Genomic DNA, 26532 nt, shown 5'->3' on the forward strand with positions numbered 1-26532 from the left:
TTCCGCTACTGCCTAGATCCTGAAGTGTATTTGAATAGGTGCGAACAGTAGCGACCTTTGTCATGTTCAAAATGTTGTGCAAGGTGTTGAACTCACCCATGTCTCATTTTCACTTTTTCTATTATCACCTTGATTGTGGTGTGTCACTCTTTGAGCTTAGGGTCCTACGCTTCTATTCAGATTCAAGCTTCTTCACTAGGAGATGGTCTACCCTTCATTAATCATAATTCAGACTTGTTTGACCATGCCATAAACATCTGTGCCACCTAACTACTGTGTTACATGTTGGTGCATTGTTGCCATACACATCCACCAACTCGTCATGGATTATTGTGGCATTGTTTATATACAGAAAACAAATTGCTTTATGATACTTCACTTCATCAGTGTGCTGCATCACCTTGTTTTGCATCCTCTAGCGACATGCTACTGTACTGTGGTGCAGGGGTTTCAATGTGTATCAAGACTGCATGAATGAATTAAACAACTTTTTTTTTTAGGTGATAGTTAAATCTTTAAGTATTCTCCAAACTTTTGTGTTAATTGGGCCCTGTACTATATCTACACTTTGTATTCTGTGCTTGGATAAGGTTAGGGCACCTTACTAAGTGCTGCTGCTGTTTGTAGTAATACATGTGTAGTAACACTGTTCACGTTTACGTCGCACTTCACTTAGCGTAAACCGGGACTGTGTCCTAGGCATGCCCGATGTTAACTGACTGGGCACGGGCCGTGCTGCCGGAGTTGTTGTTGTTATTGTTGTCATGCCGGCAGAGGTCGCGTCCGAATTCTCGCGTGCCCTCTGGTGGACGGGACTCTACTTGCGGCAACTACCGTCCGTGACGCGCCGTGCCAATGTGTGCCTCCTGCGATCTTTCTGGTGGCTACTACACTCCTCCTCCTTCGGGGGGTGAAGCCACTGTGATCTACTGCGTCAGAAGGTGGAGCGTCGGGCAGGAGCGATGACCTCCACATCCATTGGATGGCCGGAGTCGAGGGGATCTGCCAACCCTCGAGCCGGAACCTTCGAATACGGCTGGAAGTGACCCACATGAAGAGGCCCCCGTCATCCCACAACCAGAGCCCGGGGCAGAACGGGCGACAAGCTGTCGAACTCCAGATCCCGTTCCACCCCGGGAGGGGCAAGACCCAGTGGCGGGGACGAAGGGGAAGGGATGACCACAGGTGAACCAACCTCCTGAGAAACCGGGCCTGCTAGGGGGGCCGGCTCTCGCTGGGGCATCTCGAATGATGGCGATGCCGGTGCTGGAGCTACTGGAGGCTGCCAAGGCTGAGAACCATCGCAGTGCGGCAGAGGCACAGTGGGGAGAGGAGGCAACGTCCCCTGTGAAACCAACACAGGTGCCAGCAATGGGGAAGCCGGTGTCCGAGAGGGCGGAGGGTGGGTGCCCGAACGTGGACGTAGCTGATTTTGGTGACGACGTACCACCCGGTCCCCCGCCTGCAAGGTATAGAGCCGGCGGCCATTTCGGCGCAGGACCACCGCTGGTATCCAACGTGGATTGCGACCAAACCCACGGGCCCAGGCCGACATACCCAGTGGAAAGCCAGGTACTCCGTTTTGTGAAGACTGGCGAGGACCAGGCCGGAGGAGGTGCAGCAGAGTCCTAGGTTGACGCCCATGGAGGAGCTCTGCGGGGCTGCATTCTCCCATTGGAGTGGTCCGGTATGCCGTCAAGAAAAACGTCAATGCTTCCTCCGCAGGAAATTCGTGCACATACTTTTTCATCTGCGTCTTAAATGTGCGCACCATGCGCTCGGCTTCCCCATTCGATTGTGGATGGAAGGGGGGAGAGCAAACGTGCCGAATACCGAAGCGCCTACAAAAATCCTGGAAGGTCTGCGAAATAAACTGCGGTCCATTGTCCGAGACCAGGGTGATTGGCAGACCTTCCACAGAAAAAATTTTTGCTAGTGCCTGGATTGCAACTTCTGAAGTGGTTGAGGAGCAGCGAACCACATATGGGAATCGGGAATAAGCATCAATGACAATGAGCCAAAAACCGTTGAGAAACGGGCCCGAACAATCGATGTGAACATGTTCCCATGCTTGGGTTGCCGGCGGCCATGAAGAGAACGCTGCCCTGGGAGATGCTTGTTGGCTCGCACACTGGGAACAGGCGGCCACCAAGTGCTCAATTTCTCTGTCAATACCGGGCCAGTACACATGTCTGCGAGCCAAGGTTTTAGTACGGGAAACACCCCAGTGCCCCGCATGTAATAACGTGAGGACCTCCCGTCGTAAACTTGGAGGAACAATCACGCGAGGAGCTGTATCATCGGTAGCCAGAAGGAGAACGCCTTCCAAGACTGAGAGGCGGTCCCGTAGAAGAAAATAATTACGAAGAGGGTCCGAGGCCCGGCCCGGAGGGCGGGCTGACCACCCCTGCTGAATGAGGCGAACTACTTGCCGGAGAACCGGGTCAGCTGCCGTTTCCCTGGTGACTCGAGAACTAGTGATCAGGAAGCCATCAACCGCTTGGCGGGACGCCACATCCAAATGAAAACACATAATCTCCTCTCGATCGAACGTAGGAACCGGGCCCACCGGAAGACGGGAAAGAGCATCGGCGTTGGCATGCTGTCCTGTAGGGCGAAAATGAATGTCATAATGGTACTTAGAGAGGAACAAGGCCCAGCGCTGTAGTCTGTGGGTCGCCCTATCCGGAATCTGAGAGGCGGGGCCAAATAACGATATTAACGGCTTATGGTCAGTGATTAACTGAAACTTCGTGCCATACGGGCCAAACGGGGTGTTGACGACCGCCAACCGTTTGGAGTCCTCATCAAGTGGTATCTGATGATAAGCCTCCGACAGATCGATTTTCGAAAAATATTGGCCTCCCGCCACGGAGGAGAAAAATTCATCAGCGCGAGGCAAAGGATAGGTGTCCACCACCAATTGGGAATTAATGGTGGCCTTGAAATCGCCACAAAGACGTAATTTTCCCGAGGGCTTCCTTACAATAACGAGGGGCGAAGCCCACTCACTGGAAGAAATGGGAAGAACGACCCCTAGGGCTGTCAGCCGGTCTAGCTCTTCCTTTACCTGAGGGCGGAGAGCCAAGGGGATCTGCCTCGCGCGTAGAAAACGCGGGCGAGCCCGACGCCTTCAACGTTAAGTGAGCTACAAAATCTGAAACACGCCCCAGGCCCTCCTCAAAAATATCTGGAAAGTCGGAGATCAAAGATTCCAATGATTGATAGGGAACGTCTTCGGAGACCAACTGTATGGTGTCAGCGATAGAAAAACCGAAAGCTTGAAAGGCATCCAGGCCAAAAAGGTTAGCTGAGCTCGCATCACTGACAACAATAAAAGTAATAGGCCGAGTGACTGATTTGTAAGTCACGTCGGTAGAGAATTGACCCAGTAGGGGAATGAACTGTTTACCATAACCGCGTAGACGCCGGTAAACTGGCGCCAACGGGGGCGATCCAAGGTCGGAATAAGTTTGTGCATTCAACAACGAAACTGCCGCGCCCGTATCGACTTGCAGTTGTAACCGGCGCGACCGAACCGACACCTCGATAAAGAGTTTGCGTGCCGATGCGTCGGGAGTCTGGCCCGATGAAACTTCCTGAATGTCAACGTCCATGTCCTCTGTACCTGCTTCCTTCGATTCTTTTGAGGCTGAGCGGCAAACTTTACCAATGTGACCTTTTCTATTACATTTGCGACAAACGGCCCAACGCTGGGGCACTCTGACCGATCATGATGTATATAGCACGACGCACAGGACGGCAACAGGGGCCGGCGGCTGGAATTCTGTTTTCGCGCCGTGCAGGAGCGGCCGTAACGGCCGGATTGTACCGCTCGCATGTCGTCCACCCCTGACACAGTGGACGGGGCCGCGCCGCCCTGAACCGCCGCGACGTCGCACCACGCTTCCAGCTGTTGACCTGCTGCGTGAGAGACTTCATACGATTGAGCAATGGACAAGACTTCCTCGAGGGAAGGGTTTTCTAACAGCAGGGCCCGTTGCCGGACCTCCCTATCAGGGGCTGAACGAACAATGACGTCGCGTACCATAACGTGGGCGTACGACTCTCGTGGCTGCTCCGTGACAAAATGACACTTGCGACTAAGACCATGCAGGGTAGCGGCCCAAGCCCGGTAAGACTGATGGGGCTGTTTCTTGCATTGATAGAACTCGACCCTAGCCGCCACAACATGCGTGCGGCGGCGATAATATGAAGACAGCAAGGAACACAATGCGTCAAAAGACAAGGACGAGGGTTCCTGCAACGGCGCTAGCTGCCGCAAAACTTGATACAGCGAGGGAGATATCCAAGACAAGAAGAGAGCACGACATACCTCCGCATCGGCAACATGAAACGCCTGGAAATGCTGCCGAAGGCGATGTTCATATGCGTCCCAATCCTCCGCCGTCTCGTCATACGGGGGGAAAGGGAGGAGGGAACGGCACCGGAGCAGACGGCGTGGAGAGCAATGCCGGAAGCACTTGTTTCGTGGGGGCCATGAGTTCCATCTGCTGCGCAACCAAAACTCGCACCAAATCCTCCATGCCGTGGAGAAGCTGCGAAACCGGAACAACGATGCAACACGCGAAAGAACGACCCTACTCGTCGCCAATTGTGTAGTAACACTGTTCACGTTTACATCGCACTTCACTTAGCGTAGACCGGGACTGTGTCCTAGACATGCCCGATGTTAACTGACTGGGCACGGCCTGTGCTGCCGGAGTTGTTGTTGTTGTTGTTGTTGTTGTCATGCCGGCAGAGGTCGCGTCCGAATTCTCGCGTGCCCTCTGGTGGACGGGACTCTACTTGCGGCAACTACCGTCCGTGACTCGCCGTGCCAATGTGCGCCTCCCGCGATCTTTCTGGTGGCTACTACAACATGTGTGTTTAGTAAAGTATTATAGTCATCAGTTTCATTTACTATAAAATTTCCTTTAATTTATGTCTATGGTCACAAATTTTTTGTCATCAGACTACTGGTTTCAGTCTATAATGACAGTCTTAAGATCTGCAGCAAAATATGGGAAAACATAAATACACTAGCAGATTGTCTACAGCTTAAAACAATAAAACAGACCATAATGAAAAGTACTACTGACATACATCTACATTTGTGTGCTTTCGGTATGAAGAGGCATACCTATTTTATAAAAACATGTCCTAATGTACTGCAGCCATAGTGGCATTGTCAAATGTTAAACCCAAAATCAGCACCAGCATTGTCAAGTATATATAAATAACAGCATATGCAAGAGTCATCTTGTCAGTAGAACTACTGTTTAAAACAAAATGCCGTACAGTAGCCACAAGATGTTTGTGTTGCAAGTTCACAAGATGTCGCTAGTGTAGGCATACACATATTCTTCAATCATCAATTGAACAAAGTAAAATAAAGAGGGATGCAATTGGTAAAGTCCGTAATGAGCTTATAAGAGGCATTACAGCAATAAAAAGCGATGAAATAAAACGACGATGAAAGTTAGATTGTTACAAAGGGGAACAGTCAAGAGGGACAGTAACTGACATATCCTCAAGTGCCAATGTTATAAATAATGATGTAAATAATAAACAACTTACAGCATGCACAGAATAATACAAAAACCATAAAACAAAAAGCTAAATACGCCACACTGAAAGAAAACAGATTGCCACACATAATCAGTGCCCTCTGTTAGCACAAATTTCAGAGCACAGCACAGGGGAGAACTGGTTAGAGGAACATGACCGCCATAAGGCCCCTCTTATCCTGCAGCATGCCGTTGCAAGAAAAGAATGATAAAACTCCATACTAGTGCATGGAAAAAATTATCTAGTTAATGAAGTATATCGTATAAAGAGGAGGAACAAGAAAACACTAGAGTTATGCACACAAAGTAAGAAAACAAAGTAAATATGTAAGACACTCTCTACTAAGTGAGAAAGAAATTGGTAGGAGGGAGCTTTGAACACAGCTCGCCCGCTTGCAGTCCAACACCATGATTATTTAACCATGATGCTATCACTCTTACACACTGCTCTATGTTACAGTTCTTGTGCTTGGACCATTGACTGTTTCTATTTTGCCTTTTTTTCCGCAGTTCAGTACACCTTCTTCGTGTTTTCGTGCTTGATCTGTGTTTAGTTTTTTACCACCTGTCCACTGGGCTGTCTTACCACTAAATCTGAGGGGCACGATGAGGAGTTTCCCTTGTTAGGTAAAGTTTTGAGAATGCATTGTATTTACTCCATGCTTACCCCAGAGCGGGGAAGACTGAAAGGAATGATACAGTTGGAATTACAAGACAGTGAAATAGTGGCCAACGGGTATGACATTCTGTCTCTCGACTACCGTCACTCCAACAACCATAACAAATCTGACACAGCATTTGTTATATTGGCCTATTTACATGATACCCTAAAATTGGACCTTCTCCATTCATTGAATGAGCTTGTAGCATCACAAGAGGGTTGAATTACCACTGAGCAAATCTTGAAACATGCGTGACATAATCACAATGAGCAACACCACATCTTTATAACCTCAGACAACTTGGCTTCTGGTAGTGTAGTGGTCCTGGTTTTGCTTTGTGTAGTCAACCTCAGGTGGAAAAACATCCACCCTGTGAACTCCCAGTGCATCAGCTACCAGTGGATTGGGTGAATTGTAACAAGTAATGATTAATTAAGGAAGAATAAAATAAGCAACTAATTTTATTTTGAAACGTTTGCTGAGGAATTTGTGAAGATGGGAGAGTATAATAATGTTACTAGTCGGTAAGACACACACACACACACAGAAGCAGTAAAGAAAGAACGGAAATCATTCCTATGAAATTTAATGGCAAACTGTCCCTGCAAATATAAAAATGATTAGGAAATCTGATGTCAGATGTGGCTTCCAGGTTAACAACACCCTAAAACTGTGAGTAAAACATAAACTGAAAAGGATGTATGACAAATTTGACGGTTCTGGAGTATACAGGATTGATTGCAGTAACTGTGACACACATAGCATCCGTCAAACAGGCCACTCTTTTAACTTAAGGTTTAAGGAATATTCACAGCCATGAAACAAAACTGCTTCGCAAGAGCATTTATATGAAACTGGTCATTCTGTAGGGAACATTGAGAATAGTATGCAAATTCTCTACAGGGTGGAAAAAGGCAATGCAGAGATTCCCTTGTAAGAATAACTGCACTTCATGGACTTGTGTGTCGATTGAACCATCCTAGCTGGACATATCATATTTCTCTTTTTGTAGCACAAGTGTAGGTCACCCATTGACATCAATACACTCATTGTGGATATTCTTGATGGTAATGCCACCTGGAGGGAAGGAATTCACGTGATTCTTCCTCCCCATCTCACCATGTTGAATGTACATGACTCATTCCTACAATGAAGTCGTATCACAGTAGCGATCTCCTTTGCACTTACAAACACATGTACCACAAAATCTTAGCAAAACGCAATATAACCACACAATTTAACAAAATGTAATGTAAAAACACTACAATAAGATAGTAATACAATTATATATTGTACTTATAAAACATGCTTCATGTATCCTGCCCTGTTGACATCTGTTTTCGTGATCTGAGTACATATGGCACTTTGTTTACATTCTGCTTGTCACCTACTGTTTTTGTCCTTTGCTGGCACAGACACTGGCACTAGTAGCAAAGCATCCACGGTTTCCTTATAAGGCTTGCCATCACAGGCGGCCACTGGTGGCCATCCCGTGCAGATGCCATTGGCGAAAGTTTCGAAGTGTAGTGTGTTGCTGTTCTGGTTCCATGACATGTATCCAAGTATTACATACAGGGTTATAGCAGTATTAGCTTTTTTCACCTATTTCCAGACATCTCATACTGTCTTCGCAAACTTATTCATGACTCCCCTTTTTCCCAATTCCCCTTTTTCCCAATTTTAGGCTCAATCACTTCAAAAGGTGACAGCATTTTTCTACTGTGTGTTACCTCATACAGTGAAAGCCCAACATTGTTATGTACTTCAGAATTATATGCAGCTACTATGTACGATAGATAAAGGCCCCAAGCATTGTGATGGCTATTGACACAATAAATTATCATCTTGCCATCATTAAAATAGACTCATTGCATTCTTCAGTTTCATTCTGGGGTGGAAAGGGTTTGGTTTTAAGCTTCCAGATCAACAGTACATGGAATAGCTGCTTAATCAACTCAGACATTATTGTCAGGAATGCCAAACTTTAATAATCAGTTGTTTAACATTGCCTGTGGCACCTCAGTCACATGTTGATTCAGGATTGCAACCATTCCACCATGTAAAACGTTATCTATGATGGTTAACACTTGTCGGTTACCTGCCTGTGTTAGGCTGAATGAACCAAAAATGTCCATTCCCACCAGTTCAAATGGCTTGGATGCCTGTGGTAATCTTTGCAGCAGTACTCAATGACTGAGATCAGCACATTGTGTGCACAATATACAATTCTTCCCATACTGGTTGATTTCTTCTCTCCTTGTCCTCCACCAGTTTAGTTCAGCCATTTGTCTGTCAGTCGTCCTTCACCCTCCATGACCTGCTTAATTTGTCATTGTGTGCTTCCCTCTACATTTCATCCTTCAAAGCTGCAAGTATAATAACATGTGGCCCGTACTTCACCACCCTACACAATATTCCCTTGTACCTCGCGAATTGTGGCTGCATCATAAATAACTGGCAGTGTGCATCAGCTGTCTGTGTTTGTTGCCACTTGGCAAGGCTTCTGCCAGTCGCTCATATGACCCCAGGTCCCTCAGCTCAATGCTGTTGACATTCCTATGTTTCCTGTGGGGCTTGTGTGCTATCTCATAATAGAATTCAGCCTACTTTAATGCCCAATGGCTTAATCTACTTGAAGGACCTTGCAGTCCTAGTAACAACTTTAACACCAAAGGTCTTTTATAACTTCGAATTTCCTACCGTTTAGGTAACAATGAAAATAGGTAATACAATAAATGGCACTCAACATCTCTCTCTCTCTCTCTCTCTCTCTCTCTCTCTCTCTCTCTCTCTCCGTGGTTGAGTAATTGTGTGTGGCTTTCTTCAGGTGACTCAACACATACGCTACTGGATGTTCTTTGCCATCTATGTCCTGACTTAAAATACATCCAGTTGTGTCACAGGATAGGAGAAATTCTTTCTCGTAATTTGAAAATATTAATAGCGGGCTAGTCGTCAATGCCTGTTTCTATTTCTCAAATGTGGCCTGACAGTCGGTTGACTGCTGAAATTTCACACCTTCTTTTTTCAACATCAGTCTGGCAATTTCAGTAAACCCTTTGACAAAGCTTCCATGATAACTACACAGTCCTAAAAATGATTGAAGTTAGTTTTTTGTGGTAAGAAGTCACAGATAGCACATATCAGCCTGGAGTCAGTCTTTGTGCCAGCTTCGCTAATCACATGACCTAGATAGTTTACTTCAGTGAGTGCTAAATGACACTTTTCAGTATGTAATGTTAAATGTGCCAAACGCAACCTGTTAAACCCTTGTTGTGCATACACCTATAGCCCTTAAGAAAAGAGAATAATAATGTGTGAACAGGCCACACACTGCCGTGGTTTTAATCTCCTTAACAGTCCAGCCAATAACCTCAGGAATGTGGCTGGCTCATTCTTAAGCCCAAATGCCATCAGTCAGCAGTAATAGTGACCCCCATGGAACAGTAAACACAGTCTTCAGCCGGTCTCCTGGAACCACTTCCAATTGGTGATATGCACTCTTTAAATGCATCATGGAGAAATAATTACATTGACCTAAGTTTTCCAAAGTCTCTGTTATGTTTAGCATAGGATATGCATCCATGATTGTTCTGGCATTTAGAGACCAGTAATCACAACAGAACCTGTATTTCTTCATTCCACCTTATGATTTCATTGGAACAATGACAACAGCTTCTCTCCATGGACAGCCACTGTCCTCAGTAATGCCATGATCCTACTGCTAACTAATGAATTCTTCCATTAGAAGTTTTATGTGCCTGGGTATTCGGTATGGCTTTTTGTGGACTGTTGGGCTATTCCTTGCTGGGATTTTATGCTGACTGACAGGTGTCACTAAGTAATTGTCCACTAGGATTGAGCAGATCTGTGAATTGTATCAACAAAGTTTCCGTGGCTGACTTATCCTTTCATTTCAAATGTTCCACATTCTCACATGTTGTAGGTGCATTGACAGTTTTCTTATGGCACAGGTATCCACTCAACCTATCCAAGTCATCCTGATTTAAGATTTCCAAATTGCCAGTCAGTAACCCTTCTGCTAAATCTACTTCGTCAGAGCCAAAATTATCTACACTCACTGGAAACATGTAATCTTCATCTATATCTCCTGCACACATGCCATGTTTCTATACACAAAACATTGCAAAGTATCCAGTTTGCCATTGTGCTCAAACAGCTCTAGAACACACAATAAATCATTCGGTAGTTCAGTACCCACACTCACCCATACCTCTAGGTTCTTTATTCTGTGAATTGTGCTTTAATGAACATGTACACAGCTTATTTGATTTCACCTTCACAATCAACAAACCTTGCGACAGTGTATCACTTGCAGTGGTCGTTCTGAGCAGGAACAATTTCCCACTGAGCTCAGCAGCATGCAGTGAAAGGTCAATTTTTGTGTAATGCTTATTCAGAAAATCCAGCCCAAGGATTGTGCAGCACCTCTCACTGACAGAGGCTAGTACTTCCGTATACTCCTGAAAATTCCTTGCTCCAATGCAGGAATTGAGCAGTGCTGAGCCCATTGGTGCCACATCATATCCTCTACTCCATGTAACGTATATCCTGATAAGGTCCAGACTAGTTACCAACACATGAGCCTCTGTGTCCATTTAAAACATATATTCTGTTCAATTCACCATGCACAGCGGGCGGTACTCTTCCAGGGAACATTGTCTGGTGGCTGAGGAATTCCATTTGAGTTTAATGAATGTTTATTGTGAGCTGTTCTCTTCGCTCTCCATTCTGACAGTCTCGCACCAGGTGCCTAGCCAACCTACATTTATAACATTGCTGTCGGCGACACTGTTTCCGAATGTGACCTGTACATCCATGCCTATAGGTCCTTACCTCTGAGAAAAAAATGCTCCATCCAAGTTGCTATGTCCTCCTCCTTAAGCATTAATGGCACCAGTGATATCCTTTGGATTTTCTATCAATACTCTCCTTGACGTATTGACTGGAAGTTCCCCAAAAATACATCTAGCACCCTGTGTTCTGCCTGTTGCAAAATAATTTTATCCACCTCTTCACTCTGCATCAACTCTGATGTTTGTGCATTGATTTTCCTGATTTTATTCAAGACTGCCTCCACCAATTCATTTCATTTCTGAGGCATTCCATTAAGTTGTTCCCTGAAGAATATGGCACAGATCTGTTTGCGGTAATGGTGGTAGTCTGTTCTAAAGTTGTTCAAATGTGTACACCTTATTTAACCCCCTCATGGTATGTTACATACATCTTTGCATTGCCTACTAATCATAATGTAGCCATATGCAAATGTACATTGTCTGCCCAGTTACCCAAACTAGTAGCAGCTTCTAGATTGTCAGTAAAGGCTGTCACATTCTCAGTTGGTTTGTCCAAAAAAAGAGTTATTAAACAAGCTGCAATAGGATCCACAAAAGGAACAAGTATACTGAATGAAGCTTTTGTCTCCGCCATTCCAGCTTGTCTATGCTCACTGTCTGCTGTTAAAGTATCTACGTGCCTTTGTAATGTGAGTTCAGCAATATGTTTCATCAAAATTTCGCCACTTTTGGCATCGTATTGCTTGTGTACTTAGCATTTTTGCAACCTCTAACAATACAATATACACCTCAAACTGAGGACATCTACCACAAGCACTCTGACAGAGGTACAATAAAATAACACTAATTCACTAGCACTGATGTGCTTCATGCCCATAATGCCAGCAAGTGCCCTACAGAGCTGGCACTGCCTTAATACACAGTAATTCATGACCTGCTAAATTACAATTCTAGCATCTAACTGGCTGTAAATAGTATTCTCTACAATCCACTTTAAAAATATGACAAGTCTGCAGGTTCCTCTGGTTTCATGAATTACACCTTGAGATTTCTGTGCACATTCCATCTATTTACCATGGACATGATCAAAAGAAACCAAAAAGTCCACGAAAATAAAAAGTCACGCACCAAGACCATATTCCTGAGCTGCAAACTGTGACTACATGGTTCTGGACTGTGCTCCAGATACCAGTTAAAACTTACAGCCACCATGGCAGTAGGCCTCTATGGAGAGTGGTGGAACACAATAGTCTGAATTCAGGATGTTGATAGTCCTCTACCTTGGGCAGGGTAGCAGTAGAGGGGTGGTGGACATCTGCAAGTTGTCTGTGTTCTCGTAAAAACATCATTGCCAAAACATTCATTGATTATTCAACAGCAACAACCATAGTGATAGCGGAAGGAGTCAATGCCCTCAGTGTGTAAACTGTATACAACCTGCAAAAAGGCGCAGCTTGCAGTGTTGGATGGCCACTGGTGATGAGAGCAGCATGTGTCAGCTTGTAAAGCAGACTAGGGACTGCGCAGCAGCCTGGGGCACAACACACAAATGAGCACAGAATCACTTTATGGCCCCAGGATGGATGCTGTGGTTCCCAGTGGCAGCAGTAGCTGCTCAATGAGCAGAAGCAGGCAGCACAGAGTTTGCATGCACAGGCAATGGCAGTCGAATGGCTGCACAGCCCTGGGCTTGAACTGTAGACCTCCTGGGTAGGTGGCTGGCAGCAGCTACATTAGACAGCCAGGTGGCCCATCAGTTGCAGGATGCTGAAGTCCACAGCATTGGAATTGGCACCAGCAACGGCAGAATCTGAAGAGGGTGTCTGGTCGAGGCACGTAGACTCCTAGGCTCGTGTACCAATATAGGTCGTCCCCCCCCTCCCCCTCCAGATTGGTGGCTGGCACACTGTGACACCCTTGACTAAAAATGATGTGTATTTATAATGGTCTTGGCCCACCATTGTTTTGCTACAGCGTTGCTTTCAGTCAGGTAAGCCCCAACATTTCCATGGCTCAGCTGTGAAGTAACTGGGCCACCAATGCTGCAATGACTCCGCTTTCTTGCTGCATTGGTGATATTGGTCTCTCAGTTGCACTTAGTAGTGTGCTAGGGGCCTGGCTGGCAGTTCCTGTAGTATCAGCATGCAGCCCATGATGTAATAACATTTGGTCAGCCTGTGGTCTGACCCACTTCAGCAGCCTCGTACATTTTCTGGGACAGGTGTCTTAACTCTACTCAGCTGCGCCCAATCAATTACTGTCGGCGGAACATTTCAAAATATTTGTAGAGTAATGACATGGTTCTTAAAATCATAAATTCCATCTGAAACTTTATTCTTCAAAAATGTATCATGCATATTTAAAATTATTCACTTGCAAACTGTGTGCACTCAACATGAGTTAAGATTGACTTGCCACTGTTTAGTTGCTGGTTGACTTAATGAAGTGCTGTGAAAGCTCTCAAAAATACAAATTTAGAGTACAAATTGTTTCAGTTTATGATACCAAGATTTCCTTTACCTGTTTTTGCAATAAAAGAGTATAACAATCTCAAAAATTAATCTGTGATTCAGCAAAATATTAAATTAATTTTAGTGTCACCTTACTACAGCATGTAAACAATGTTAAGAATGGCCATTATCATTTCTTACATCACACTGCCATGTAAATTCATGTGAATAATGGTAAGGAACACAACTTAGCATTATTTGCTTGCTTAAATAATTATCCGCATTTACCTAATGAGTAACAACTTCTGAAGTGTACTTTCATTGATGAACACATTCAGGATCTTTATCTTAGCCCTAGTTATCCACATCACCCTCGGACGTCTACAGATCATCCCAGAAAAGCATTTGACTGGCAAGAAAACCACACACATTGCCACTACTGTCAACCATGTTTTGGCACTTAGCACTGTTTACATAAGAAATTTGTCATTCATAAGAATCTGAAATTATTGATACCACTGCAGGTCCTTGGTTTATTGTGCAACTATCAACTAATATGGATAAAACAAATCATGTTCCATATTTTACATGCAGTAACTCTGTTTGTCATTGATTGTCCCTTACCGTTGTACACTGCTGAGGTCTTCAGTTGTACCAGGCTGCTTTGATTTTATTTTCTCTGTTTTTGTTCTTGTAACTAATATAAAAATGTACGCACTCAAACTGCGGCTCTTTTTCATGGCACTGAGGTACCCACTTGTTATTATTACATATTGTTGTTTCCTTAAGTGGATACTTCTTTAAATGCATCCCAAAATTAGTTTAAATGAGCTACAGAAAGTATATTATTATGCCTCTAATGTTTTGTTCCTCATTTCTTGTTTGGTTTACTTATGTCCATTAAAAAAAAAAAAAAAAAAAACCATGCAATTGTATTTTTTAAAACTCTTTGGTATGCGTGCAGTTTTGTAGTTTACGATAATTTTGCCTTTAAATATATTGTTTGGCAGAAATGATTCGAGAGACCTAGCTGTTTTATATAGTGTTTTTCCTGTATCATCCTGTTATCACAGTTTCTGCTGACTTATCAGATGGAAAGTCTGTGCTGTATGCTTAAAAGGTCTTTACCTTGTCTGTAATATTTGTGATATTTTTGTGACACACACACACACACACACACACACACACACACACACACACACACACACAAAGTTAAGTTTGTATGAATGTAAACCCTCTGTGGATTATGCAGCGTACATGCCGCCATATTTGGTATCAATACATATGAAATTTCTGTACCCGGCTTTACACACTGTGCTCCTTTTACTACACAAATGCATGAAATTGACCCTTTTAAGAAAACCCACCAACAGCAGACAGTGTTTTCATATGGGGATAATGCCACATGTTGGATTTCTGCTTATCTACCGTCGTGGTCTATCATGCATACAATTGTGCTATTCAAAAATGTAAGTACAGCTTCATTATTTTAATGAACAATTGTTAAACTTTGAATTTGGTTGTTACTTATGCTTGTTACTTTTTGGTGAGCGATAAGTACACCTCCCATTGTGTCAGAATGATCATAGAAGAATGGTCATGTCCTCTTAGCCAACATGGATTTGGCTTTGTATGGATTAAGATCTACCTCCTGTATGACCTCAGTCAGTCTTACCTAAGTAGTTTTCTTCAGTAATAGGTGATGCCTAGGGAAACTCTACTGACAGTATTGCCTGACACCTGTACAATGTGTGCAAAGTCAGTTTTCATCTGTACCACTGACAGGTAACTTTGACAAATTGCACATTGGTGATATCAAAATCAGTGATAGCTGAGGTCATCCTATTAATGCATCAGTATCTCCAGTAGTGAACAGTTCAGTGTCTGAGAGATTGAGCTAGCCACTCCAATTTTAATTCCAAAGAGTATGATTTGAGATGCTTTTGGGAAGTGTGTTGTTCGAAGTACTCATCAGAAGCTTGCTGCACTGGAACAGCTCTGCTGAAGTAATGGCATTTAATTCCTGTGGAGCTCATACACATCATCACATATTTCTGAATTTGTTCAACTCGTGCTTGGGTCAGTTACATGACTGTACTCGTGCTGCAGTGAACTGACACATTTATTTAAACATCTCAAATTTATGGGAGTTCCTTATATGTTTATGTATTCTCATGTTTTGTTTGTGCCATACTATGTGTTATTTACTTTTGTTAGATTTCATCTAACACAACAGACAACTTTTTGAAACTACATTACTTTTGTGATTTTTCTTAAATTTTTGGAAACCACTAGGGTAATTTAAACACTTTTGAATAACTCAGGATCTTATTTGTAAATGTAATGGATTGATATTTTTAGAAAAATCCTCATAAATTAAATTCATGCAGATTTATATACATACAGGTCAGCTGGATGAGGTTCCCCAGATTTGAACTCACTCCATACTCAGTTTCTGTGTTTCCAAGTCACAACATTTTTACTCAGTAATGTGCTAGTGATAGTGGGTGGTTCAACAATTACCCTTTTGGTACTGAAGGCACACATTTGAAGTGTGAGTCGCTGAAATAATCGTGACTCATGACATTTGTCATTTAATCTGAAATATTATTAGTTTTGTTCACCAGTATCTTTAAGATTTTAATGAGTTCTCCAACTGTTAATGAGTTCTGTACACATTATTGTGGCTCCAGAGTTACCATAGACTCACAAAGAGCTGAGGTAGAGGTCTATTATCTGTTTGGTACTAACAGCTGTCCCATAATTGCATGTTGAACCAAGGAGAATCTGTGTCAATAACACCATAGATCTGTAAGCCTATACCATTCATGCATAATTTCAGACACAGACACAGGCGTAATTTTGGGTAATTAGGTGGATAATGGTAGAGAAGGGTTGGACTTGGAAAAAGTAAATGCTTTCAGGAGTCAAGAGAATTGGCTTTGCAACTTGCCAGTAGCTTGTGGATTATGTCTCATGCTTTTAAAAGGCAATCTGTGCCATTGGTACTACCCTGTTGAATGAGCACATGTCCCTAACACTTGAACAAATGACAGAGGAATTGGCTGACTGATGATCTAAATGTATCCTACACTGTTCAACGTTTCCTCTAAAAACATCAGAGATGTACAGTCATTGTAATTTATTGTTCAGCACCCTGTGATGCCACAAGTTGTCTTTGTATGATGAACACCTGTGTCCAGCTCTCGTGGCCACCACATGCAGGAACAACCATCACTGATGTTAATGCAGAATCGGTACTCAACATTAAACATAATTTGATGCTATTTATTTCTCTGGTCCTCCCCACTCCCTTTCCACACTATGGGCTATGCACGGCGATGAGATTTTGGAGGAATCCCAGTTTTTAAAAATTAAAAAGATATATCCTGATCATCTTTGCCGACAATATTTATCTCTGTTTGCGTCAAAGTTGCTGTGCAGTCAGCAGTGGCTGCTTGTCTGATGTGCAGGAGTTAGTCTGTTTGTTACTGCCTTCCAGAAAAAAGACCATAACATGTTCTCCTTCCTCAAACTACTAGCACCCAGCGTAGATACACAACTGACACATCATGTCCAACTGCTGGACAGTTCTTCAGAAGGACCATCTAGTTACCCAGTGTCCATATGATCTCACTTTAACTCAGTTGCTTGCACAAATTTTCCTAGCACAATGTTCAGAACACCAGGTAACTGTTTCAACAAGTTAGTATGCAGTTTCTAATCCATCCACAACCTGATGACCTGAATCATTGTCTTTATTCCTCTCTATTAGTACCCCATACAAATACATTATTTAAATCTTAACTTCAGATATATTACTTTTTCGTTTATGACCAGTGTTCTTTCAAAGTACCAAGTATTTGAAAATATGTGTGAGAAGCTTGGGTGTTGACATAAAAGTCATGCAGGAAGCCTGTGACCGCTATGTAAACACTGCACACATCCTATATCACTGCTTTATTAAGTCACAAAAATCAGCAGATGTTTTGTTGTTAAAAACTGCATTTGTTGATGTGTTTCAAGCATAACCCATCATCGGAACATCATATGAAACATCGTAATACAGAGTATTGTCACATACTTAAATTCTTGACGGTTGAGCACCAATATTGAGAAGGTAATTATATGGCACAAAGCTACATATTAAGGCATTTTTTACAATGTTCTGATGACAAGCTATTCCCATTCGTGTCAGTAAATATAATTTTCAACAAATGATATGTTGATTTTAGTGCTGTAGTAAAGCATGGCTGTTAACATGTTCTCAGAATGTCCATGTGAAAAGTCAGGAAAAATGATTCCGATTTCAGTGGTTGCATATGTCGTAACAAAAGACTGGCCTCTCTTTAGCAGATAACATCTCCAAAACATTTTGTGTTTGTGGGTAGAAATAAACAGAAAAAGGAATTGCAGTGAACACAACAATCCTTACAGAATTGTTCATTTTTCAGTGTGTCCTCTTTATTACATGCAGTGGGGATTGATTCTGATTCATGGACAGTTGTGCCAAGTTTTCTTTCTTTATGCTACAAAATGAAATTCATTATTTATTGTAGTTGCAATCTGTGACATGCTAGGATTGTTATACTGTGTACATTATTATCAGGCCTCATTGAAGCTGCAGTTTGGTAAGTGGTTTCCTTTTCCACATAATTGAAATATGCCATTATTATTATTATTATTATTATTATTATCTTAAAATAAGTAGAGCTGTCTGATTAAGTCTCACAGATGAGTAGCTCAGTTTATGAAGAGAAGAGACATTAATAACTATAACAAAGTAGCAGAATATTTTTCAAGACTTGCAAACCGAATAGAACATCATTCATTACTTTTTTACTTTTAATAATACTTTCAGCCTGCATGGCTGAGTGGCTTTCGTCTCTCTCTCTCTTTCTTGTTTCATGGAAAAATGAGTTTATTTGAATGATTTCAGCAGACAGAATTTTGGAGACTAATTTCATTATTTGTTGTAGCCGTCTAGATCACTCCAAGTTATATCAATGGAATGAAAAATGGGATTGTTATACGGAAATTCCAACAGATGAGGACAATGATGCTAATGAAAAAAGTGATGATACAATAGTTAATGAAGATGACAATGCCATTGATGAGACACCAGTCCTGCTAGTTAAAGAAGATAATGAAGATATTATGATTGATCCAAAGGAAGAAGGAGAATACGAAGGAGGAGAAGACGGATTAGCAGAAGATGGAATATCAGAAGATGAAATATCAGAGGACGGAATATCAGATGATGGATTAGGCGAGGACGAATTAGGCGAGGACGGAGTAGAAGAAGAAGGAGTAGAAGAGGAAGGAGGAGGAGAGGATGGTCTAGTAGAGAACGGTGCAGAAGAGGACGGTGTAGAAGAGGATGGCACAGAAGAGGACGGCACAGGAGAGGATGGCATAATAGCAGAGGACAGAGCAGTAGAAGATGAAGGAGGGGAAAATGCTGAAGGAAAAAATGGAGTATTAAATGATGTGCTTGCAAGTTTATCGAGTTGCTCTAGTACAGAGTCATTGAACAGTCTTGCTGCTCCATTTAAAACAGTGACAGATGTACAGGCAGAAGACAGTTGTGGGCGTCAGGAGACTGATGGAATTTTGGAAGCAGGTAAGATTTTCACCTGTACATTTTGCTAAATATAATTTGCAAAATGCAGTGTGTAATCTTTAAACTTTACTTTTAGGCTCAGCAACAGAATGTATTGTACCAGAAGACGTAAATACAGAACAAGATTCTTTAATAAGCACGGATGCCAGTTTTATGACTGCAGAAAGTAGTTTTCAGGCTCAGGAATTAAGTTTTCTGAGTCCTGATGTTCCTACCATGCATGCAGGTGCCAATTCTCTGGTAGCAGTGGAAAAACGTGTCCTTCATGAAGGTGAGAAATTTACATGTATGCTGTTTCCTACATTTCTGAAATTTGTACTAATTGAGATAGTACATATACTTGAGGATATATGAAAACTGCTGATTACTGGCAAGACATGTTTTGGTATTATCTGTAACATTATGTGAGTCATGTCAAACAGTGAATTTGTATTATGCAAAGGTGCTTAAAAGACCAAGGTAACAGAGCATTTTTGAAGAAACTACATTCTGTGGCTCATGTACCAAAAATAAATAAATAAAAAGGAATGAGAGCAGGTAACCACTCTCCTATAGGTGAATTGTGGATGATCAAGGACAGACACTAGCAGTTGCACAATTAAGAGGACTTGGTGTTGGTTACAACCAGTAATTAGAGAGATACTAATGTATAACTGTAGAGAGAGAGTTTGTGTGTTTTCGGGTGATCCACAGAGGCATTCCTCCACGCTTCAGATAAGTAAATCAGCCTGTTCATTTTGCTTAGGAAGTAGTGCATGCCATGTCCATAACATTTTGTAAGCTGCGTGAATCTTCTAATCTCCATATTAGAATAGTGGTGTTTGGATTTAGTGAAACCAGGGTTAATGAGCCGAGGGATGGTCACTACTGCCCACTGTCTATAAGTGTAACCTCTGAGCATACTTCACCAATCACTGTTCTTTGCGATTGTGTGTCACACAGAGAAAAAGATTTTGGTTTAACTGCTCAAATATGAAAATGGGGCAAACTTCTACACAAAAATTCCATAAGGTATACTATTTATCAATAGGGTGGGATGAGACTGAATGGTTGTTGAGCCAGAGCACTCACTGAACCTCACTTATATTAGGCCTGCTCTGGTATGCAAGGCTTTGCTTGAGATGCAGTACAACCAGGGAGTACCAGTATGGACTAATCTTATAAGATCAGAGTTCAGAGTCATCTTGTCAACAGTATTACATAATAGTAACAGAATATAACTGGTTTTCCAGGATATACGTATCATTAGAAATAGGGTAGAAGGTATCATTAATCAAAAAGCACTAGAAGATGCAGCGAGTAAGTTAAAATCGGTTAAAAAGTGCTGTAATTGTACTCTACTGACACATTGAAGGAAGTACCACATCCCATATGTTGCAAGACAGTGGAAAAGGGGAGGGGGGGGGGGGGGGGGGCAGTGAGCACGACTGCCACCATACCCACATTCATTTTAGTTTACCAGAATACTTAATACAAGATTTCTTTCAGCTGAAGTATGTGCATACATTCCAAACCCATTATTCTACTATAAATGTCAGTGTTTTGGCTATATTGAACTTTGGCATTTAATGGACAGGCTATGTTACTGAAAATGTGCTAAAGTTGGAACACCGTATAACTCTCCTGCCTGTTGCATTAACCATTCAGACGAGCACCCAGTGTGTAGTTGGAACTGCCTTGTCTGTGTTGAGGAGCAGTAAATAGAAGAAATCAAGTCAGCAGTATGAATACCATGTGGAGAACTAAAGAAATTGTACAATACATAACAGCCTTGTTATCAATCTTCCTGCTTTTTAAGAAGTTGGTCTTCAAAGCAAATTGAAGAACACAGACAGGTTGTTCTGGAACTGTTTCTAAATCATGTTCATTTATTTGCATGTGTAAAAGTGTACTTATTAAGCAAATGTCAAAGAAAGTAACGGCACTAATAAGCACCTCCAGTCCTCTTGTCACTGTAAGCTCTGGTCATGCTTCAGCAACCACCATGTGGTGCAGCAGTGGAACATGGTGTGTCAAAGGGAACAGGGATCTTGACTTGACCAACCAGATTGTGAGGATGGTAAAACAAACAAGTCAATCTCAAAGCATGCCATGTGCCAATGAGATGAACGGCTGTTAAGTTGAAACAATCGTTATCAGGCAACCTTTGGGGAACCTGCCCCACCTCAGTTGTATAGGGCTTACAGAGGCATGCAGGGCTCTGTGTAGGTGGACTTTCATTTCCCTAGCAGCTTGTTTGACTGAAATGGAACCCTTGAAATTTCCTCTTCTTCCTCCCAGTGCAATGGGTGAGTCACTGGTAGGCACCAACATCCAATCTCACCAGAGGGCTCATGTAACCATTCCTCCTGACTCAGGGATTATACAGAATTTTTCAGTCAATGCATGCTGCTGGTCAAGATGTGTTTTTTGATTGTGTGATGATAAGAGGGCAACTTTGAGGAGTTTTTGCCTTTTTATAGTAAAAAATATTTAGAGGGCATCGCAGATATGCTGAAATCAGTTAAATGATTATGTAATGGAACACTGTTGGTTGAAACCGCTAGTTCTCAACAACCAACCAACCTCCAGATAGCTAAATGCCTTGGAATATGCCATAGAAACAGAGCTCCACAACATCTTCAACTACAGCGAAGGTGTTGTGTAATGTAGATATCTGGCAGACATCCCCAAGGAGGAATTGAAAGATGAGTGGGCTCAAGACGGGGTGGTTGATGTGCAAAATGTATTGGAAAAGGTGAATGAGGATCTCGTAAAATCTGACTCCTTCATCCTTACCTTCAGTAGTGAAGTTCCCAGAGCATATCAAGGCAAGTTTCCTTCGCCTAAGCATATGGCTCTGTGTCCCGAACCCAATGTGCTGTTTTAAATGCCACCACTTTGGGCACACCACCTTAGGATATAAGGATGAAGCCACTTGGGACAAATGTGGCGTGGCTGCCCATGACGGAGTTGGTTACTCCCCTTCTCCAAAGTATGTAAATTGCTCTGGGGATCATTTTGTCTGGTACAGAGACTGTAATGTCTTCCTTGAAGAAAGGAATGTACACAAGATTGAAACATGAAAACACAGCCCATATGGTGAGTCCAAGAAGCTCTATAAGTCCTGCAGCCTCCCACATTGACTACATCTTTTGCATCGGCCCTTAAAAAGCGTATTTCAACAGACAGTGCTTCTACACAAATGGAGGTTGCTAGTGTCAGCACTAGTACCTGCGTATGTCAGTGCATTTGTCAAGTTGCAGTTGTTTCAGAACCAATAGCACTCCCAAGAACATCAGATAAAGCCACAGTTGGCACCATTGCAGAGCTCCCGGTACCTCCAAAGGTAGAGCCTGGTAAAAAATTTGGCACTGCCTCCACTGCTGCTGCAGTAGCTCCTGTAAAGCCCTCCCAGGCCAAAAGATCAAATGGGAAGCTTCCTCCGTGTGTGAAACCAGGCAGTTGAAGTCAGAACACATCTAAGTCATTGGACTTGACGGTTCTACTGCTCTTGTTTCAGAGCCGATGGACTGCGAGGTCTGCTCAGGGCAACCATCCTACCCCAAAGCTGAGCCTCAATCTGTTGTGGGTTCCCCACCCCAGTGGAAAGAGAGGGTGAAAGTATGAACCCTGTGATAAATGGCTTTCATACTACAGTGGAGCATAAATGGGTTCAGGACTCATGTGAAGGAACCGAAAATTCTGGCACAGCCAATAGCATGTGCTTTCTGTTTACAGAAAACACATTTCAAAGCTACTGAGCCCTCTGTGCTTTGGGGCTATACCCTCCTCCAAAAGAATGACCTGACTGGGGAAAGAGCCAAGGGAGAGGTTGCTGTGTTTGTTAGTAACATACACCACTCCTCTGCTCTCTCCTTGGTTACTGACCTACAGGCAGTAGCCGTTGCTGTTTGCTCCCTGTATTTACCTCCTCAGAATGCAATAGGCTCTGATGCTCACAGGCCTTATTGCACAACTCCCCTGCCTGTTTCTCCTACTGGGTGGTTTCAGCGCCCATAATATATTACAGGCCTTAGGGGTTGAGTCTTGCAGAACCTCATGATGTCTCAGGAGCTGTGCATCTTCAGTAGAGGCAGTTCCACTCATTTCTCGGCTGCTATTGGATCATCTTCAGCCATTGACTGCTCTTTCTGCTCTCCAGCACTTGCAGACTCAGCACAGTGGGAAGCAACTGACCACTTCCCATTGTTGAACTGTCTGCTGGTTGGAGGATTGGTCGAACAGAAGCCACCTTAATGGATGGTCAGCAGGGCTAAGTGGACACTGTTCAGTCAGGTGGGTGTGTCTGAACACAGCGTCCAGGAATAGGTGGACCACACCACATGAGTGATCTATCTTAGGAGGCAACCTGTACTTTGGTGGACTAATGAGTGCCATTCAGCAATCCACGACAGGCTTGCAGCTCTTCAACAGTTTAAATGCCACCCAACAACAGACAACCTCACAGCCTTTTGAGTCATGAGAGCCAAGGCTCAACGTGTAATTAGTGAGAGCAAAAAAAGCTCATGGCAAGCATTCCTTGACTCTTGTCAACCATTCCACTTGTTCTACAAAAGTATGGGAAGCCATCTGGAGGACCAGTAAACACAGTTGATTTCCAGTAGCAACAGTGCTAAAACAGAGGTGTCTCCAAGCAATGCCCAGAGACATTGCTCAGATGATGGCAGATGGAGATGGGTGCAGCCAATGCCAGCCAGGTTATACAATGTTTCATCACTACTGTGCGACTGCAGAGAGGAGCAAGTTTCACTCCAGATCCCACAATTCTGAGTCTTGGTAGTGCCCTTTCTCCATGTGCTTGCTGGAATTGGCACTGCCAGAGACTCATGATACTGTACCCAGTCCTAACCAAAAACAGTATTGCATGCTTCAACATTTGCCGGCAGTGTCAAAGGAAATCCTTGAATGTTTTAAACTGCTATGGCATACAGATCATTTCTCAGACTCGTGGGGAGAGGAAATTTTGATACCTCCCCTCAAACTAGGAGTGGACCGCACATGTTCCGGAGTATCGCTTTAGCAAGCTGTGTAGGAAAGACACTGGTGCAAATGATTAACCATTGTCTGGTCTGGTTGTTAGAGACCAGGCAACTCCTTAGCTACTCTCAGTGTGGATTCTGTAGATTTTGATACACTGTTGACAACCTGATCGTGCTAGAGGCAGCTATTCAGCAAACTTTCATATGTCAACATCACTGTCTCAGTGTTTTCTTCGACATAAGTAAGGTGTACAATACTACTTGGAGTCACAGTATTCTAGAGCAACTTCATCAACAGGATTTTCATGGCCACTTCCCCATCTTCATACGATCTTTCCTATCTAAGTGTTTTATTAGGTCCCACGTTGGTGACACACTGTCAGATCATTTTGAGCACGAGAATGGTGTCCCTCAGGGAAGTGTTATAAGTGTTACCCTCTTTGCCATAGCCATAAACAGTATCACGTCTATGGTACAGTGCTCCTTATTTGTGGATGATTTTGCGCTTTTCTGTTTCTCCTCCAGTGCTGCAACAGCAACTCATCCGTTGCAGCTTACAGTGCTGAGTTTAGAGGAGTGGGCTGTGAAGACAGGTTTTCAGTTTTCTCAAGATAAGTTTGTTTGTTCATTTTAATCAGTCTCATTGTATTTTTAATTTACCTGACTTGCATTTGAGGGATACCATTCTACATTTTAAAGACTCAGTGAGGTTTCTGGGCCTCATTTTTGGCTCCAAATTGTTGTGGTTACCACACCTGTGAGACTTGAAAGCCAAAACCCAGAAGGCATTAAATATCATAAAATGCCTTAGCCACTGATCTTGGGAAACAGACAGGGTGTGTCTGCTCAAGTTTTAAAGGGCTTTCATGTGTCCATGCCTCGACCATGGGTGCACACTGTATGGGTCAGCGAGGCCTTCCTACCTGAACATTATTGACTTTTTCCATCATAGGGGGTTAGGTCAGCCAGTGGGGCTTACAGGACCAGCCCCATACCCAGTGTCCGTGCCGAGGCCAGGGAACTGACACTTACCATGTGACGGAAACTCCTCATAGTGCATCAAGGTATATAAGTTCCTCATAGCTCCAACTAAACATGCAAATCATACTGTTGCTCGCCCATTTCTGGAATGCCTTTTCTCCAATCATAAATGAGCAACAATACCATTTGGGACACATGTGCAGCATGTGCTGGAGTCTCTTGATGTGGAGCACACACAACCCCAAATCCAGGGCTTTAACCATCTGCCACGCAGGTCACTGCAGAGGTCCCAGAATAATTTTAGATTTGGTGCAGTACAGTAGAGATTGCAGTCCTGCATATGTTTTTAATACATTATTTTATGATATTTTAACTGAGCACCACAACTCCACAGCTGTATTTACACATGGGTCCATATGGGGGAACTCAATTAGTTTCTCTGTTGTGTTTCCTAATCATGTCCTCGAGGTCTGACTGCCTTAAGACTTTCTTTCCTCAACATAGAATTATATGCGATCTTGGCAGGCACTGGAACAGGTGAGATGTGATTGGAGTGCTACAGTCCTTGTCAGTACTGATTCTCTGAGTGCCCTTCACTCTCTACAGTACTTGTACCCACAGATAAAGTAGTCCAGAATATCCAGGATGCCCTCTTCCAACTACAACAGCTGAGGAAGGAGGTGTCTTTCTGCTGGGTACCAGGGCACATGGGTATTGTGGGGAATGAGAAGGTGGATATAGCAAGCAAGGAGTCATGTTGTGACGCTCAGTTATTTCAGTGTGCAATCACCTTGTTGCTGAGGTACAGAGCCATGCGTTGATGGGAAGACAAGTGACTGGAAGTGACAGATAATAAGCTGCTTCATATGAAACCCACTACACAGCCGTCACATGCCACCTTCCAGCCACGAATATGGGATGATGTTTTCCTCATTAATCTTCGCATATGCCACAGTTGTCTTACACATGGCTTCTCGCTCCGGTGAGAGGACCCTCCACTGTCAGGTGCATGCAGTGTACAGATCACTGTGTGCTACATCTAACTGGACTGTGTTTTATTTTTGGACCCGAGGGCAATGACCGAATTGCCAACAGATCTGCCCTGTATTTTAAGTGACACTGAAATGAATGTGGTTAAAGTTTTAAGGTTTTGTGGTCTGTCCAACTTGTTTCCAAAACTTTAAGGGAGATATTCTTAATGTGTTCACATGGTTACTGGCTCACCCATGGTTTTTTTTTTTTTTGTAAGTGGTAAGCCAGTCACATTTCCCTGTGCCATTGTTGTTATTTCCTCTTTTGTTTTACTTCTATTTTCATCCCAGGTGTAGTACCTTTCAGTATATCTCCTTTGTTTTGCGGCATGTGATATGTAGTAATTGTGTGTGTCTATGCAAGTGAGGTAGGAGTGAGTGAGCAAATGTAAGAGTGAGTGATTGTGCCCACCTTT

General features: G+C 43.1%; 1 protein-coding gene across 3 annotated transcripts in view; it reads left to right on the forward strand.

The window, feature by feature from the left end:
• Positions 1-26532, forward strand: part of LOC124554729 — a 284948-nt gene that overhangs the window by 240368 nt on the left and 18048 nt on the right. For all 3 annotated transcript variants that reach the window (XM_047128375.1, XM_047128377.1, XM_047128376.1), the window contains exons 19-20: positions 18479-19122; positions 19199-19393. In XM_047128375.1, the coding sequence (XP_046984331.1) occupies positions 18479-19122; positions 19199-19393 (839 nt within the window). The remainder of the gene's footprint in view (positions 1-18478; positions 19123-19198; positions 19394-26532) is intronic.

Source organism: Schistocerca americana, chromosome X (genome assembly GCF_021461395.2).
Source record: "Schistocerca americana isolate TAMUIC-IGC-003095 chromosome X, iqSchAmer2.1, whole genome shotgun sequence".
Classification (NCBI taxonomy): Eukaryota; Metazoa; Arthropoda; class Insecta; order Orthoptera; family Acrididae; genus Schistocerca; species Schistocerca americana.